General features: G+C 30.0%; 1 protein-coding gene across 3 annotated transcripts in view; it reads right to left on the bottom strand.

Moving 5' to 3' along the window:
• Window positions 1-18,184, bottom strand: part of PGAP1 (GPI inositol-deacylase) — a 127,965-nt gene that overhangs the window by 54,821 nt on the left and 54,960 nt on the right. For all 3 annotated transcript variants that reach the window (XM_035369072.2, XM_035369073.2, XM_035369071.2), the window contains exons 11-13: window positions 14,041-14,208; window positions 8,956-9,027; window positions 5,929-5,984 (exon numbers count right to left, since the gene is read on the bottom strand). In XM_035369072.2, the coding sequence (XP_035224963.2) occupies window positions 5,929-5,984; window positions 8,956-9,027; window positions 14,041-14,208 (296 nt within the window). The remainder of the gene's footprint in view (window positions 1-5,928; window positions 5,985-8,955; window positions 9,028-14,040; window positions 14,209-18,184) is intronic.

The raw sequence follows: 18,184 nt of genomic DNA on the forward strand, positions 1-18,184 counted from the left end.
ATACGTTTACGCTTGCGCGTTTAATATATAACGGACGGTATAAGCTAAGCTAAAATTTTTTAATTCAGTTAATGTTGCAGATTGCGTTATTCGAATTGGATCCGGCATATTATTTTTTGCAGACTGTAAGAGCAATTTTATGAAAGTAATTTTTTTTGTAAACCATCAGTGATGATTTAGAGGTCTGTTTGATTTCTCCAGTTCCTGTTATGTTCGTAGTATAGAAAGATTCTCTAAATGTAAAATGTCATTTATGTCTTTATTACACTTCTTAAATGTTTTTTATTTAGAAAATTTCTCATAAGGAGCAACACTTACAGCAATTGTAAGAAAAGTTCATAGTAGTATTACAATATCTGGAACTTTGTTCTGAACATTGTATTTAGAATCACTTGCAAAAGTTCAAAAGGACTGCCCTTCCACATTTCTCTTTCGTTTGACCTTAGTAATAACAGAAATAAAGCTCTGAAATATTTCTCTCTCAATGAGAAATTCTTTATTAATGTCATTTTGATCATAATTTAGTTGATATTTGGTATTTGTAATTAAAACGTTTGAAGGAATAAAAAAGACATAACAAGATGAAATCTCATGGTGGTTCTTTGAATACTTCAACTACAGCAAAAACCGTTTTACTTCTCAATTTAATTCTATATGAAAATTTAAATGCTCATTATTCTTCACCAGCATCAACGATCCACATGACTGACCCCCTTGAAAATAATGTTCATATTGTACATCATATTGTTACATTGGTTGGGCATTTAAATTTATTGTTTGATTTGTTAGAGAATCAAGGTTTACTAGTTAGACATGACATGACACTGGTAGCCATCCCTATTTTTATCTATGTATTTTTAAAAATTGTTTAATTTGCAATTGTTTAAAAACACAGTGATATGGTAAATACACGTTAATGTTTTTGTGATTTTCTTTTTTTTTTTCTGCTTGTGTTCTGAAATGATGCATTCCATGTAACTGAGTTTAACCAGCAATGCTGTTACCTAGTAAAGTGTCTGATTGCTTGGTGGCTGTGGTGGAATACCTACTGTATGAAGAAAATTAAATAAAATATTAATATGGTATTTTCAGAACTTCATTTCATTCGCTTCCCACTAAAATGTAAAAATCTTAATCATGCAGAAAGATTCTCTTCTTTTTGTGATTTCCTGCTTTTTATATGCTCATTCTCTTTGATATTAAAGGTCTGCATGCAATCCTCCTTTGTGTCAAATACACTGTCTCAAACAGACCAATTTGTCATCAGCTTACAGTAATGTGAATTGATGATAAAATGCCATTTTCATACTTAAATATATATAATAGCTTACCTAATACTGTAGTTTCTACAATTAAAAGATGAAGAATCTATATGTATATTCCTCACTTTGCAGAAAAATGGCACATTTAGATCTACCCGATTTCAACACGAACATGTGCATCTTGAAGCTTGAATTTTGAATTTATTCCACGTTTTATGCATATTTAATGAATTTTTTATTAAAAACTGAGTGAATTAAAAGAGAGCAGTGACAACGCTGCTCAAAATAAAGCACTTTTATCCCCAGCGGCCAGGCTGTTGACATTCAGGCATTTTCTATTTAACTTTCAGATTATATCTGCCTGTTATTATATAACAAATCATGCGATTTAAAAGCAGTCAAACACAGTTCTTAAAAATATATTTTTTTTTTTTACTTATTACTATTTTTCTGTTATGAAATCTGAGTGATCTAAATAAAATATGTTTAAATCATGAGATGTCTACTTAGAAATATTAAATATTTTTATGCAGTGACACTTGTTAAAATCATTATATAGTCAAAAGTCGTTAATCCGGACTCGTCGGGACTTCAGCGATTCCGGATTATAGATCATCAGTTTAAATCTGGTAAGATGGCATGCAGAAATTCTAAAATTAAAAATATAAAACCGTAATTTATGAAATAAAGAACAATTATGATCTAAAGGGTATCAAAATTTACAAAAAGAAAAAGCTTAATATTTATTTGTTTACTTTTCTACTACTACACTGAAAGAAATGTTTTACAACTTACATTGAAAGAAATGTTTACTAAACATTTAAAATTAAGTTGTTTAAGTTGCTTCATTTCATGTGCTAATACTTTCTCTTTAATTCTATTAAACAGACATAATTTCTTGTTTAGTTACAAAGTTCCGCTGTTCAAGTCCTATATTGCATTCTTCTTTATATCTAGAAAGATTTTTATGAAATGATACAAGCTGGAAACATTAATATGATTATATATTTTTTCTTTTACGTGATAACTATTTTAAATAAAAAACATAGATTAACATTATTAAAGAAACAAACAATATAAGGATTAAAATTTTCACAGTATTTGTACTCCTTATACGTTTTCATCGGAACAAGAAATATGAAAAATACAGAGTGCCTACGCCAGAATACAAACTATGGGCTTTCCAATTACACCATGAAGATAATAAGAGAGAAAATACCTTACAAGCGGAAAACCGATTATTTAATGTACATTTTTGAAATAATAATAATTAAGAAGCGACGTAAAAGGTGGGAAGGAAAGAGAAACATGCATTAGAAAAAATTAAATGCTTTCACTAATATCTTTACAATATATTTCTGCCGCCATGTAATGAGGAAAGGGCTTAAAAAATCGAACTCATACTTTACTCAAAAAATGAACACTGTCTCACGTACAGGGAGAGACAGAGAGAAGATTAAATTCAGCGATGATCTCTTTAATGAAAAAGAATTAATACCAAATAAAATGAGAGAGAGAGAGAGGAGAGAGAGAAATATGCTTCTCAGAAGTGTTCTTGAAAAGAGTAGTTCTATTCAGTTCCAAATGAAGTTCTTAACAACGAAATTAATTCGATAGGAAAATGGAAATTTCTTTTATTAAATAATCTTTGCATAGAATTTCTAAATTTCATTGGCATCGCTTTCAGAGAGTATTGTTAAATTTATCTTACACAGGATTGCGATTTCTTAGAAAGGGTGATTACAGGATTGCGATTTCTTAGAAAGGGTGTTTACAAAAACTTATCTCGACTGTTTTAAACAGCTAGCCGCTGCCGAAAATAATATTTAGAAAATCTGATGTGTACACCACATGACTTCCTTCTACGGAATATTAAATTATACGCACTTTTTCTTGCATTTTATTTAAACTTATTAGATTGAATTAAACTTATGTCGCCGACAGCGCATAAACCACAATAGAATAAATGCATTCTTTAAAATTCACTTTGTTTACCATAGCAACACTCTAGCGCTAGGTTTACTTAACAGTATTATATTTCATTAATTATTATAACTCAGAATGCACAAAATGTATATCATTTAAAGAATTATCTAATCGTTTCCACATGTTCTATTCAAATACTATAATAAAGCTAGAACTATGTATAAAAGAAATTAAGCAAACAAAACAGAAACACTTTTTCACAGACGATTGAGTATTTCTCATTTAATTAATTCAGTTCTCACTTCGCAAGAAGGCAAAAATACATAAAACTCAAAATATCTATATTAAAAATTACGAAGTAAATCTCAAATGCTTATTTTCTCGAAAAAATTCCAGAAAGAATTAAGCATGATTTAATTGTCAATAATAAATGAATGCGTTATCTTTATTGTTGCGAAGCTAAGTTTCTCTAGATTGGCAACAAATCCACACTAGTCTCCTGTTTCAAATGTAAACATCAATGGCCGCCATTAAAAATAGGTTCAGTGGCAATTAAACAACTTTAAAATTGCTGATAATTCTAAAAATATTGCACACAGATTTACTAAAGGTATAAAATCCTTAACCAGAAGATAAAAACAACATAATTCAATCATTTTTAAAGCCAAAAATGTACAATTTACAAACATATAAGAGTAAAGAAACTGAGATCACTATGCCGGGTAATAGAGTGGATATATATATATATAAATATATTTATATACGTTTGGTGCAGCCGATTGCAACCCAAATACGAGGTGCACATCTACATGTTATAGCAGTCCTATATACAAAATTTCAATGTTCTGAGGCTACTCGTTTTTGAGTTATGCGAGATACGTACGTATGCATGAATGTACATACGTACAAACGTTCGTACAGACGCCACAAAAAATTCTCTTCAGATTTCATTTTAAAGTAGTTTTATAATTTTTTTGAAGGAAAAGAGTATTTTATTCTGTCCTTATTTACAGATATGACGCAAAAACATCATTAAATTGCATTCGATAGCGGTCAAAATGGATATTTTTGTTGAAATATGCTGCCTGAAACTTTTCGCGATTACAATACTTCCTTTTTACTTCGTACAAGGAAGTAAAAAGGAAAGTAAAATAATAATTTGATTTTAAACATATCTAAGTTTTTCTATAAAAATTAAATGTAGAATTTCAGTTTATTGCACTATATGCAATTATTTGCTTGTATATCAAGAGGTGTGGAAACTTCAGATATATCTTTTGCCCCTTACTAGCTAGGGCACTGCTTACCACATAAAATTTGACAGTAAATTCACAAAATATTTTTAAATAACAGACCTTTGAAATTTCAAATAAAGTGGTGCTATAAAAAAATTTTCAGCCTTTTCTCGGTTCATTCTATCAGATGACTTACGCAACTTTTTCTGTGTTTTATACTTTATTTTTAAATATCACTTTCTTTGCATTTATGCCACATAAAATTTAACGTTGAAATCACAAAATATTTGAAGACAGCTAAAGTGTAGGATTGCTATACATTTTTCTTTATAATCCCTATACTTTTTCTTTAAAAATAATACATGGCAAAAATACTATATGATAAAAGCATAGAAACATCCTTATGTTTTTATTGCCATACATTTTTTTGTTATAATATTTTTTTTTTAGAATGGTAATGACATTTGGTGGCAAAATCCTTTTATTTGAAAAATGATATGGACAAAAAAGTGAGGATAGAGACTAATAGGACCTATGGTGCTTAAAAAAAAAGTACAAAACTGACTGGAGGGTGAATAAGCATAAGCATGTAAAAGTTCAGTTTACTGAGGAACATTAATATTAATACAGATTTCAAGTTTTAGTTTGAGTTATCAAAGTTTGTATGTTTAGCCTCAGTCTTGTATTCCTGACAATAAATACAATTACATAAAGTGCAAAAAAGTGTATCAATAAGAATAATGATATTAAATATAAGAAGATACACCCAGAATAATAACAAATACAAAAAAGGTATGTCCATAACTTTATTTCTTATTTTATTGACTGATGCTCCCTTGTATTTACATGAATACTATAACTAAAATATTGTATGGAAAACTATTTTTAAAAGAAAGAATGCATTTTAAAAGATATTTAAAAGAATGTTTGAACTTCTCTATGATATTAAAGATTTCAACTATCCAAACTGTAACAAATATTTTACTCACTATAAACTTCTCTTAAAATCAGTTTACTTTAATATGTCAGATTTTAATTATATATAATGTAGAACTGGGTTTCTTGCCTTCAATAACATAGAAATTAAATTTGAAAGAAAAATTAAGCATCTTAGATTTCATCAATTCACTTACAACTTCAGGCGCTGCCATATAGAAGATAAAAATACTTTATTCCAAGCAGTGGCAACATACTTCTTTTCAACTATTGAGTTTTCTGGTAAAATTTTAAACATAAATATCATAAGCTTTGCCAAGTGGCTTTTATACCTGTGAATTTTTAACCAAAAGTTCCTTAAATTTGCACAAAATATGAAATAAATAAAATAATTCAAAATTCTGGCTTTGAGGTGAATGTGTGCGGGTGGAAGACCATGTGCATTCAAAATTTGATGGCTTTAAGTACAGACGTTTTTCTGCAGTGTGAGGAACATACAAATTTACATACCTACATACATATTCTTCATTATCTAATAGTAGAGATATATAAAAATAATAATAGCATACCATGTTTCAGAATTAGCAGATTGTTTAGTACACCCAAAAATCCAGTCTTTTTTAGCCTAAAAATACAGACAATATTTTAAAACTCATTTTTGAGATGCATTTCAGAAGCAAAAATATAAAATTAGTAAAGTGATCTAATTATTGAAATATGCCACAAATGCAGGATGAAAAGAAGTAAAGTAATTTACAACACAAACAAGCTATGCCTCAGTGTATAAATCAAATAAATGCAAAATTAAAACTTAAAATGTTGCAAAAAAAAAAAAAAAAATGTTTAGAGTTAGCGTCAGTGCACTGAATTTACAACAGAGTGAGAGAAAGAGATGAAAATATATTTTTCATGTGAAATCAAAAGCATTAGCACGATCTCCATGCTGCAACGATCAAGAACCTTCTGGAGAAATTGAAATGTTATTAATGTACATTTCTTAATATCAGATTAGGTTAGGTTATTGGAATACGGCAAAGTACACAAGGGCTACTGCATAAGGGGAGAGATACCTTCATGGAGGAAATTAGCTCGAATTCATGTTACACATGGAGAAAGCTGCAAACCCAACCAAGCAGCCAGCCTGTTCATGTTGAATCAAACCCAGTTTAATTCCTAGTACTCTGCAAACTTAACTATTTGGCCACTTACGGAACAAAGATGCACTTAATTAGAGTAAGATGAAAAGTTCAGGTCACAGCCATGCAGTGGTATTATAAGAAACTGGAATGAACAAGCCGGCTGATCTATTCAATAGCAGTGCCATGCACGATTTCAAGACTACCCTGAAGAAGAGGACCCTTTAGACAATTTCTTGGAAACTGGACCTCCAAAACCTAATGTCAGATAAGCAAGAATGTACAAGGCATATGAGACTTAATACTAAAAAGGAAGGGGTGGGTTTGCCTGCAAGTTTTGAAGGAAATTCACCAAATCTGTCAATGGTAGAAAAAAAACTCCCCCAAACTTGAAAAAAAAAAAAAAAAAAAAACCATTTCAATACCAAAGTGATGCTGTTACTGTCACCCGACCGCTGACGCTGGTTTGATCCACATCATAAACAATCTTTTGATGGGAAAATTGGAATATGGCTCTTCATTCGTCGAGAACTGGCGAAGCAGAACTCAAGAAATAGACCTAAAGGAAATTTGGGAACAAAAAATCTTGAGTTCATGTGGAGGAAATTCCTATAGGATTCCTTATAGCACTATCACTTAATTCTATCCCAATTCTGCTGGCCCGGTTCAGCCAGTCCAGTTCTTTCCCAATTTTGAAAGTGGATGAATCTGAGGGTTCCCATCCATCTTCCTACCAAAACACTCGAGAGGACTTTTGCTTGACACATTTTAAGTGCCCCCATGTCACGAAGCCACCATACCAGCAGTTCTTGACCTTTTAACACAGGTTTATGTTCCTCCATAATGGGTGGGAAAGCAAAAATTAAGATGGTATTTCAGATGAATGCAAATGCTTAGATGTTTGAAACTACAAACATTACAATCAATGTAAAACATCAGATAGACAAAAAAGGGAATTAGCAAACAAAAAAACTTAAAAAAATTTGATGGGTATATGCATAGTAATGCATCAAAAATAACGAAATTTCAAAAAGTAACAAAATTTGAAGTTAAACCTCCATGTGCATGTGTGACTGTGCGCGAGTGGCAAGATCACCTGGTAGACAGTCCTGCATACACAGTCGGTGTTTTCTGTATTTTATTTTGCTAAGCTAGTGTTGCTACGATTTATAGAAATTTGATGAATGTAGCACACTGTGTACCAATAGAATTTACTATTAAAGAGTGTAAGAGAATACAGGATTCAGAAGCAGGCAATATTTGTATGGTTAACGTAATTGTTAATGGGCACTCAATATTTATTCTAACACCTGTATACATTCATCCAACTGTTAATTCAGGTGACCTTGAAAATGTTTTTATTTAGTGCATTGATAAAATATTCTCAGATTACTTCAATCAATGAAGAGTTTACTATACAGATGTTCCTTTTATTATGATGTGAGACGTCAATGTAGATGTCAAATGAAAAGGCATTTTATTTTATGAAATGTGATTTTAATCTCAATATGGTGACAAATAACTATCCAATTACAGTTGGCAATTTATGCACAGATTTAACACTTACTAGGAATACAACTGCAAACATCTTAAATTACTTGTATCTTATTTCTCATATCATCGACCAGTTCTACATAGGATCATTTTAAATGAATAAATGTAACAGATAAAAAATAAAATACATGTGTGCATGTAAAAACTTTTGTTTGTTTCACACTTCCATTAGTAATCCTACACCAGCAGCTCTTTAAATTAAAAGAGAGAGACTAGTCATTTAAAAAAATACATACATATTTGTTTAGATTTAGATAATTTTTAATGTTTTTTTAATAAATTAAAGAACAAAATGCATAGAAAATTAAAATAAATACCAAAACTTACAAACCACTCACAAACACACATGCCTTCTCCGGGTGCCACAACCAAACCCCCCGAATGTATGGCAATCGGGGCACTAACCCCAGATTATACCTATTAGTGCAGTTCAAATTATATTTATTTACTGCAAAACTATGGAAAAATTACTATCAGTGTAAGACAAAATTGTCTACAGAAGTTACAAAAACAAAAAGAAAAATATATGGGTGATAACAGATGAAGCACTCACAGCATTTGGGAGTCTTTTTATCCACAATAGAACATAATTTAACGGTCCACAATCTGGATTTTATAAACATTATACAATGAAAACAAAAAAAAAAAAAAAAAAAATTACTCAGCTTTTTGATGCAAGTTTAAACAGCGAGCATATGCTTTATATGGAATTTGAATATTGAAACTAACCCCAACTTTCTATTTATCGCCCACAATAAAATATTCTTCAGAAAATATGAATTTTAACAGATAATTCTAGCATATTAAAATTGTGTAATTGTAAAATAAATAATTTGCTACTGAATAATCTCCCAGAATACATAATGTCAGTAAAACAGTAGCTGTTTACACAGTACTTTTACTTACCAAGCCTGATGCAACTATTATAATATCTCCATCCAAAGATAAAGGAACCAACAGGTATACATCAGATAGGACCTTAAAAAAAATGTATTAAAGTTTATCATTATCAAAACTTTTCATACATCATATTTATTTATTATATAACAAAAAGCAAAGAATTTTACATATTAAATTTTTTTGTATAATCTGTAATAATAAACAAGATATCCATAAAATTTAACTCTAACAATTATCCATAACTCATTTATTTAAGAATTGGTTTGTAAGCATTAAATTTTTCATCCTTAGTTTAGGTTTATTAAATAAAATATTAAGCATTTCAAAATGTAATAGCTACTTGTTTTTAACCCTTTGACGTGTGCAATATTATTTTTATAATTTTTTTAACTAAAAACTCTAGAAATTGAATATTATGATCCTAGAGACAAATAATAGAGACAAAAAAAATCTACTCTTGCCCATTGTTTTGTGGGTGGTGGTCGCACTGTGAAACCACCGCGCGTCTAGAACTTTGAAACTTACCTAGATAGTAGGGAAAAAAACTTACCTTTTTCCGTGCGCATTTCCAATAAATGATGAAATTTACGAATGTAAAAAAAATGCATGTAAGATTTGCATAATATATATATGTTTTACATTATTTTACAAACTAAATCGTCAGAAAAAATTAAAAAATAAGCATTTATGTAATTTTTCTATAACAGTGAAAGTATAAGTATCTACATAATAAGGACGTTTGGCTATATGGATTAAAAAACTCGGTAAAATAAGGATTAAAAAAAAGACCCAGTTTTTTTTTTTTTTTTTTTTTTTTTTTTTTTTTTTTTAAATTTCAAAGAATAAATATTTTTTGTGACACTGTTCAAAGCATGTTTTGTCTTTTTAGTACATGCATAGACCCACAATGCACATTTTGCACATGTATCTTCTTCCGTGATGTTTCTTCCTTGTGCTACAAAATTTACACTTATTGGACCTAAATTTCAGAGGTATATGTCCAGCATTATTTAGTTTCTTTTCATCTGGCACATGAAATTTGTGGTTTTTATATGTTAATGGGGGGGGGGGGCTTGGTCTTTTTGGCTTTGGTACGGATCATTCGTTTCCCATTCATAGTTATTTTATTCGTATTTCATCTTAAAATATTCATAAAATATTTTTAATTACAGCAAAGTATATTTACATTAAATTTAAACCACAAGAAATAATTTATAAAATCACAATACTAGCTAGGGAGCTAGGGAAGCAAGTGTGTTGAGGTCAGAGAAAAGTCTGGAAAAGAAATACCTTTTACTGGGCACGTGCATGTATTATTTAGTAATAGAATAACTCTGTGATTTCAAAACCCATTACTATATCCGGGTAAAAATAAACATTCCTATTTGAGAAGCAAGCAAATGCCATTATGAAGAACAGTGGTTTGAAGGCATGACCACGGAGCCTCTAGAGCATTGTGACACAAAGCTCTAGTGGGGCAGTGGTTGCACCCTGAAACCACATAGTAAACGCCATACATATACAGGGTTTTTTTCTATATGCAGTTTAATTACTGCTATTTTTTATTGTTTATGATAGAAATCATGATGTGCCATGAATAACTTTTGAAATTTAAAGTTGTTTATATTAATAAAAGGAAGTTATTTTGTCTCATTGAAAACGAATTTGAAAAGGCATCCGATTTGAAGTACTAAGACGTAAAACATGTATTATTCTGTAGTCATTTTGTGTTATTTAGAGGTAAAAGATGACTAAGCAATTGATTTTCACTCAAAAATTGCGGAAGGAAGGGGAGAAAAAAATTTGAAAATTGGTGGTTTCAAGGCACAACCACCGCGCGTGAAAGGGTTAACTAAGTGACATAAACAATTTTCTGCCACATAAACCTAAATAACAGGTGAATTCAAATTTCTTTTATATACTTGGAAATTTGTTTCAGATATTTTCCATTCCCCAACTTTTTAAAATTTAATTATAAGAATAATTTGTTTCTGCTTTTTCTGTTCATCAAAGGATAACAGATATTTTAAGTTGCTATCAAAATGATATTAATTCTTCTGGGAACTCACAAATATTAGGTAATTATTCATTTATTACATTCAAAGTCATAAAAAAATTAAAGTAAATCAATTATGGTGCTCAAATTTATCAATTTTTGAGTAACTTCAGTCAAAAATTAATATTCCTGTATGAATGTAAAAGACTGAAGTGTGTTGATCTTGCAACGCGTTTTGAGTTACAGTTGCCAGACATGCCGGTTTCCCAGGATAGTCCTAGTTTTTGTTGAAAACTTTTGCTGTCCTAAAATAATGTTTTGGAGACACTGTGGTTTTCTTTTCTCACAAAAAATTTATAAAATAGAATAGGAAATGAAACAGATCCTTCATTTCTGATTTTTAGTAGAAAATTTATTTTCATCCTAAATTCTTCCTTCACTGGAAGCTACTTTTGCCATGTGTCCGAATGTTCCCCCCCCCTCAAGAATATTAAGTTTCTTGCGCAAGATACATGATCCTGTTTCACCTCTTATTTTTCAACATTCATTCATCATAAAAATAAATTATAGTAATTATAAAAAATAAAATGTATATAGTGAAATTAATGAGTTCAGTGAATATTAATAATAATAAAATTGCATTTATTGCTTTGAATTGCCTACTTTGTTAATCAGTAACAGACAGATTAAATTTTAAAGAAAAATTTAATATTTTATGTCTTGCGGAATTTCAACCCAATGGTGCATAAAATATTAAAGCATTTCATTTCAAGTACTGGCAACGTATTTTGCTGAGCTTTCTCATCGAATTTGAAACAAAATTATTTTACACTTATAATTATTTTACACTTATGCCGACTGGTGAAACACTTCTTTTTTTTTTTAATCGATAAGTTTATTGATTAAATCTGAAACATAAGTATCATATGATCTGCCATGTGGCAACATATTTACTTTGAAATATTCGACTTCAATAATCAAAATGTCATTGCATATGCCCCAACTATGAAACAAATTTTAAAAAAAAATTAAATATTTGGACTTCGAGGTGCACATATGTAGTTAGAAATGTAGTGGCTCTAGGTGTCACAATTTTTCCACAATGGGATGAAACACACAGATTAATCATTACTTAATAGTAGCGATGGCTCATAAATTACGAATTTATAAATTTGAAACAGTTAAAGAAATGTATGATGAACAGAGGCTAAACACAGAATCATTTGATTTTGAAAGTGAAGGCAAAATGGAAGAAACAGATATGAATGTCACCTAATTATTGAATGGCTCTCTGCAATATATGGATTAATCCAATATATGGTTGGACAATATATAACTGTTACTTCATAATGAAGTTAACAGAAACATGATTTTAAACAAAATTCTTCTTAATGCTTGAGCAAAACTGTTTCAATGCATTTGATACTGCTTATGAACAAATAGCCATTATTGTTTTAAGATTTAAAATAAGTTAGAGTTTTTTTAAAGACTTTATAAAGTAACATTTTTGAGTTTGTGTGTTTCTAAATGCGAAATAATGAATATGAATTACAATAAAATTTACATAAATACAAACGAACTTCATAATATATGTTAGGTTAATAAATAAAGACACATCCTTTATTCAATGACAATACTGATTTAAACAATAATTTTCATCTATTATTTAATAATCACTAAATCAGGTTATGGCTGCAATATGTTAGATAAAATTTTATATTTAAAAAAGTATAACTAACAAACTTTAAAATGGTAGTTCTCCCCTGCAGTGGGGATTTCATTACCTTCAAGGGAAGGGAATGCAATCACTCTTTTATTTACCTGTTAAGTATTCAGTTAGTTTATGAATATAAAATACAACTTTTATTCAGTTTTTTGTATTTATCAACATTTTCTATGCTTTTTTTTTTTTTTTTGGTGTGTGTGTGTGTGTGTGTGTGTGTGTAAGTGTAGTTTAATTTATAAAACAAGTTAAAAAATAATGTATAAATTTCAATAAATTTATATATGTAATTTTCATAATTAAATTTATATATGTAATTTTAGTTTTAGAAAGGAGAGGGAATGATCTTCTAGTAATGGTGAAAGGGGTGCAAGGGGCAAAAAATTTTCAGAACCACGGTTAAAGGATTACATTATTGAAAATTTAATTTTAAATCCTTCCCACAATTTTTTTTTACATTACCTCATTCATAACTTTTAACCATTATTTTTTTTTTTTTTAAGTCCATGCAAAATATTCTGGTTCCTAAAGCCTTTCGCTTCATCCATTACTTTTATCCATAATGCTTTTATGATAATGTAAAAAGCAAGCATTTTATTATTACCGCAAACATAGCTTAATGAGATCACATTTGTCAATGACAATTTTAATAGCAATGTGCATGAAAAAGCATCCTTCAAAGCAGCAATGGAAAATAATTAATTTAATATAAATATAAATAGAAACATACAAAGAGATACTTCCCAGCATTTTAGTTAGGAAAATGCAAAAGATTGTTTATAAACTGTTCATAATGCTTTTAGAAATTTGATAACTTATACTCTGAAGGCATCTCTCATTGTCACAGAATACAGCTGAGCAAAATTTTAAATTAGTCAAAAAAGCAACCTTAGTACAGCATAGATGTTTTCAGGAAATTTTTTTAACGGGTAAAAAAATTTCTGCAGAAATTTTTGTGACCCTGAAGAAAATGGATCTATGCTTGATTGCTCCTAATGTCAATAAGAGTTATTCAAAATCTACATCAAACTAAGGTTGATTTTTTGCCTAGTTTTAAATGCATGACTGAAATTCAAACTTAGCTGTTTGGCAACTTAATCCCTTACTTGGTGAAATTTCTCTGTGACTTGTCAGTTTTTGTTATCTATTTTGACTTCAACTGGCGACTTTACATCAGTTAAAAAATTTATAATACAATACTGTAATCATATAAATGAACTGTTTATAAGTGATGTACTTTCCACCATTTCATAAACAAATTCGCTGGACACCCATGAAATTTTTAAAGTGCTAACATTTAAAATTAGGCATAAAAGTTTTAAATTGCTAATTATGTAATTTTTACTAAAACCAAGTGACAAAATTTCCAAACCTTATTACGCGAAAATCGCCAAGCATTAAATTTCATCTCGATCCACTGCCCTGATCTAGGAAAAGTAGTGAAAGGAATGTACGGTACTTGAGAAATGTGAGTACCTGCATATCTAGAAACATAGTGGTGTCTCAAGATCATTTCAGTTTCAGACTCGGATATATTAATCTGGAAATTTGAAAAATATATATCAATAAAACACAACAGAAATGCAACGTACATATATACATAATCTAGAATTATTGAATTATTTGCAATTGTTAAAATTTCAGAAAGTCTCATTTCAATTTTCATTTTTCAATAACTAGAGGTATTTTATTATGAAGCCAGTTAAAAAAGTATGTTAGAATACAGGGTTGAGAAATAATACAGTCCACCCTGCAAATTATTATAAGGAAATTTAAAAAAAAGTACTTTTCTGTTTTGCCGGCGCAAATCTCGCCAAACAAACTTTATTGGTGACAACATACAGTATACATATAAAAAATGTTAACAAATGTTAGTTTTAAAATTTTTTTATTTTGAAGGCATAAACATTTTAATATCATTTAAAATTTTGTAAAAAGCCAATAAATAAAGACAATAATTTTGTAAAAAGGCATTAACTTAAGAATTTACTATGTTTTCATGGTTCAACATCCTGATTCGCCGGTTCATATCATGTGATCCCAAATAATCTCATCTCACACAAACGATGCTACAAAAAACCAATTCTCTCAGTAATTATCTATATTAATTTCAAGTTAAATCTTGATTTGGAATGCAAGAATTATCTCAATACATACGAAAAGCTTACTCAGAAATTATGTAAAACTGCAGTGCTTTACTTCACTAGTGCATTCTCATTAGAATTAATGCATTTAACCCTTCACTTTGCCTTTTCTATATTTTCACCTTCAGGTGAGCGGTGTGATTGCATCCTAATTGACTTAATTACTGCGAATAGCCTTAGGGCACAAAATTGAATTATCTGGTAAAAACTCTATCTAACTGTATGTAGTATTGAAAGAAACAGTGAATCTGATAAGAAATGGATGTGACTTGTTTTGAAAATGAGGTGTAAAGGTTACCAGCGAGGATATTCCGTTTGGCATCAGTTGCACCATTATTGGCAACTTTATCGCCTGTGCCGGCAAAATGGAAAAGTACCCAAAAAAATTTAAAAGTAAGATTTACAAACAAAAATAATACTATATTTCTAATGTATTTTTCTTCTTTTTTTGACTAATTTGATTGCCTAAAAATATCGGAAATAATTTAAATTCTGAAGGGTGTCACTATAATGAGAATATAACAAATGAAAAATAGAAAATTACTCGTGATTATCACACTATTACATCTTTAAAAGAAACTTACATTCCAATAAGAAAACACAGTAACATTAGCATCACAATATCTAATATCTTCATTTGTACTACCCTGTAACTTGAATCTTGCCCATTATTGTTGTCTCTGTTACTCCTTATGCCACCAATCATCCATAAATAATCAGAGAGGGTGAATGTGCAGTCGACTCAGTGAAGTCACAGAATGAAAGTCGGCTCATAATTGCTTTGCCGCAATGGGTCGGCTTTTGTATTAGGCTGGCATAAAGTTCAACAGTTAGAATAGAAATATTTCAGCATGAACTTCACAGGTAGATTGCAGGAATTTCTTTTTTGTTAGTAAGATGAAAAAATCACAACACAGATGAATTCCATTTCAGAATTTAGGAGAGCTCATGTTCTAAATGCACTGAGGAAGGGGGAAATTAGATGAATATTTTTTTAATTTGCAGAACCTGCAGCTAAAATGTTAGGGGGAAAAATATGCAAGAAAATGTGGCATTTAGTCTTTTTAAATCATTCTGTGTATGGTTAAAATTTGAAAGACAGTTATCAATCTTACACCATGATAATGATAGCCTTATGATTAGCCCAATAATAAACGAATTCAAGATTTGACCCTGCAAGTTTTTGACATAAGAAATCTTTTTAGTGGAATCTCCAAATGATGGATGCAACATTATAAGAAAATTTATGCACAAATGTACATATTATTTTCCGTTTTCATGTTCTTTTTTACTCTACTCAATGAAGACATTAAATGTTTTAAAACTAAATGTTTATATTATACTTCCAGTAACTGAATTTACTAGTATTATAATGTAAGAGTGCAAAATTTTGGAGATTTCACTAAAAAGATTTCTGAAGTCAAAAAAACTGCAGGGTCAAATCTCGCATTCATTTAGCATTGGGCTAATCATGAAGCTATTATTATTATATCAATTTACAGTGCCTAATTATACTGTCCTTTTTTAATGATTTGTCTCCGTTACATTTAATTAAAAAAATAAGGTAATGCTGCAATGCATAAATTTGCAAGGCATAATTTTAATCTATTTCAGATGCTTTTGCATTGATTAGATTTTTTATGGAGCATACAGAAATATTTTCTCCACAACTTGGAGGCAAAATTTTTAAGTGGCCTATCACATGGAAAGGTTGGACAATCCTGTTACATCACAATGCAAGTCAAGAACATGAATACTGTAATTCATCAATTTTTAAGAATGCTTTAATTTCAGTTAAAATAAAATACATATTTAGCAGAAAATAAAGTGTTAAAACATATCTAAAAATATTTTCATCATGATGAAATCTGATTTACTAAAAATAATATTGTTTATTTTTCTGAAAATATATTATCAGCAGTGGCTCCAGGCCTGGTCAAAGTAGGCAGACAGTTTTCGTAGGATGCAGTTGAGTATTCTCACATGCTGCAATTTGATAAAGATACCTTCTGCCACTTTCAATTATTAATATATTTAAAATAGACAGGCTGCAAACCATACTTGTAGCTTTTTAACTGAGTTTAAGTAACCCATTTAAATTTTAATATGGATCTCTCTTTTACACCTCATTTCATCACATACTGACTCATTCCAGAGATTTATATGCAGATTTATTTGACAAACAGTCTAGTATAAATTGAGGGAAAGAAACTGCATGAGTGTATCAGATCAACATTTGGCTGTGAAGACTACCACTCGTGCTTACTTGTAATTTAGAGAATGCCACTCCTCAAGAGAATTACACTGGCTTGTAAAAGTTAAGCATGCAAGAGTAAAATCAACAAAAATAGAAAAATAAAGCTTTAATTAACACCAAATTGCATAATATCAAATGTGTTTATGCTTGAAAGAAAACATGCATTATGTAAAAATGAAAGCAACAAATTCATAAATTATATGACGCTGCTACATTTGGGTGATTAAAAAACTGATGTTTAAGTCTAAAGATAAACAAACAAAGCTTACAAAGTATAGGAACACCCAGGACTTTAACATAAATTTTATAGTGATTGTCCTTGCTTTCAAAGAATTGATCAACCATACCAGATGCCAAAAGCCATTCCTCCTTTAGGGCAATTTCCAATTGTCTGAGACGGGCTGGAGGGGGTAAATGTGCAGAGACATGCCCAAGAGCAACACAAAGATTTTTTATGAGATTAAGGTCTGGATAATATGACGGGCACCGGGTACCCACATGAGAAATGCTCTCATTCTCCAGGTACTCATTAATGACGCTGGCTCAATGAGAACAGGCAGATTGACTGAAGTCCTACATTCAAATGGGAGATTCTTTCATTGAGCAGTCTCACAGTGGGGTGTAGAGCTTCATCCTAATATCATGCACGTCACAGAACTGCCTTTAAACCTGTGCAGCTCATTGCAATATGTTACCGAAATTCCAGCCCACACTATGCTGATGCCACCTCGGAATACATGACCTTCTGGTCCAACTGCCTGTACAAGCATATGAACTTTTCATGTAAAGCCTTCAATGCATGGCAATGGCAGATATTGTATTTATTTCCAAGTGATACTGCAACCACAACTCTAGCATTTGTGGACATCACTGGAAGTTAAAAGACTTTTATTTTGGAAAACATCTAAGATGTTATTTTCATATCATAAAATTATGAATTTTAAGATTCCAGTAATACAATCAGTAGCACGTTATAAGCCTTATCACTATGATTTGATTCTGTGAACTATTTTGATGCTAGTTTTAAAATATTTTATAATGTATGAGAACGAGTTGCCTATTTTAGTTATAATTTACTTTAATTATTATTCAGCATTACTTTAGTTGGTATTTTG

The sequence above is a fragment of the Stegodyphus dumicola genome, chromosome 3, assembly GCF_044657685.1.
Source record: "Stegodyphus dumicola isolate Sdum_Otavi_A_Nest chromosome 3, ASM4465768v1".
Classification (NCBI taxonomy): Eukaryota; Metazoa; Arthropoda; class Arachnida; order Araneae; family Eresidae; genus Stegodyphus; species Stegodyphus dumicola.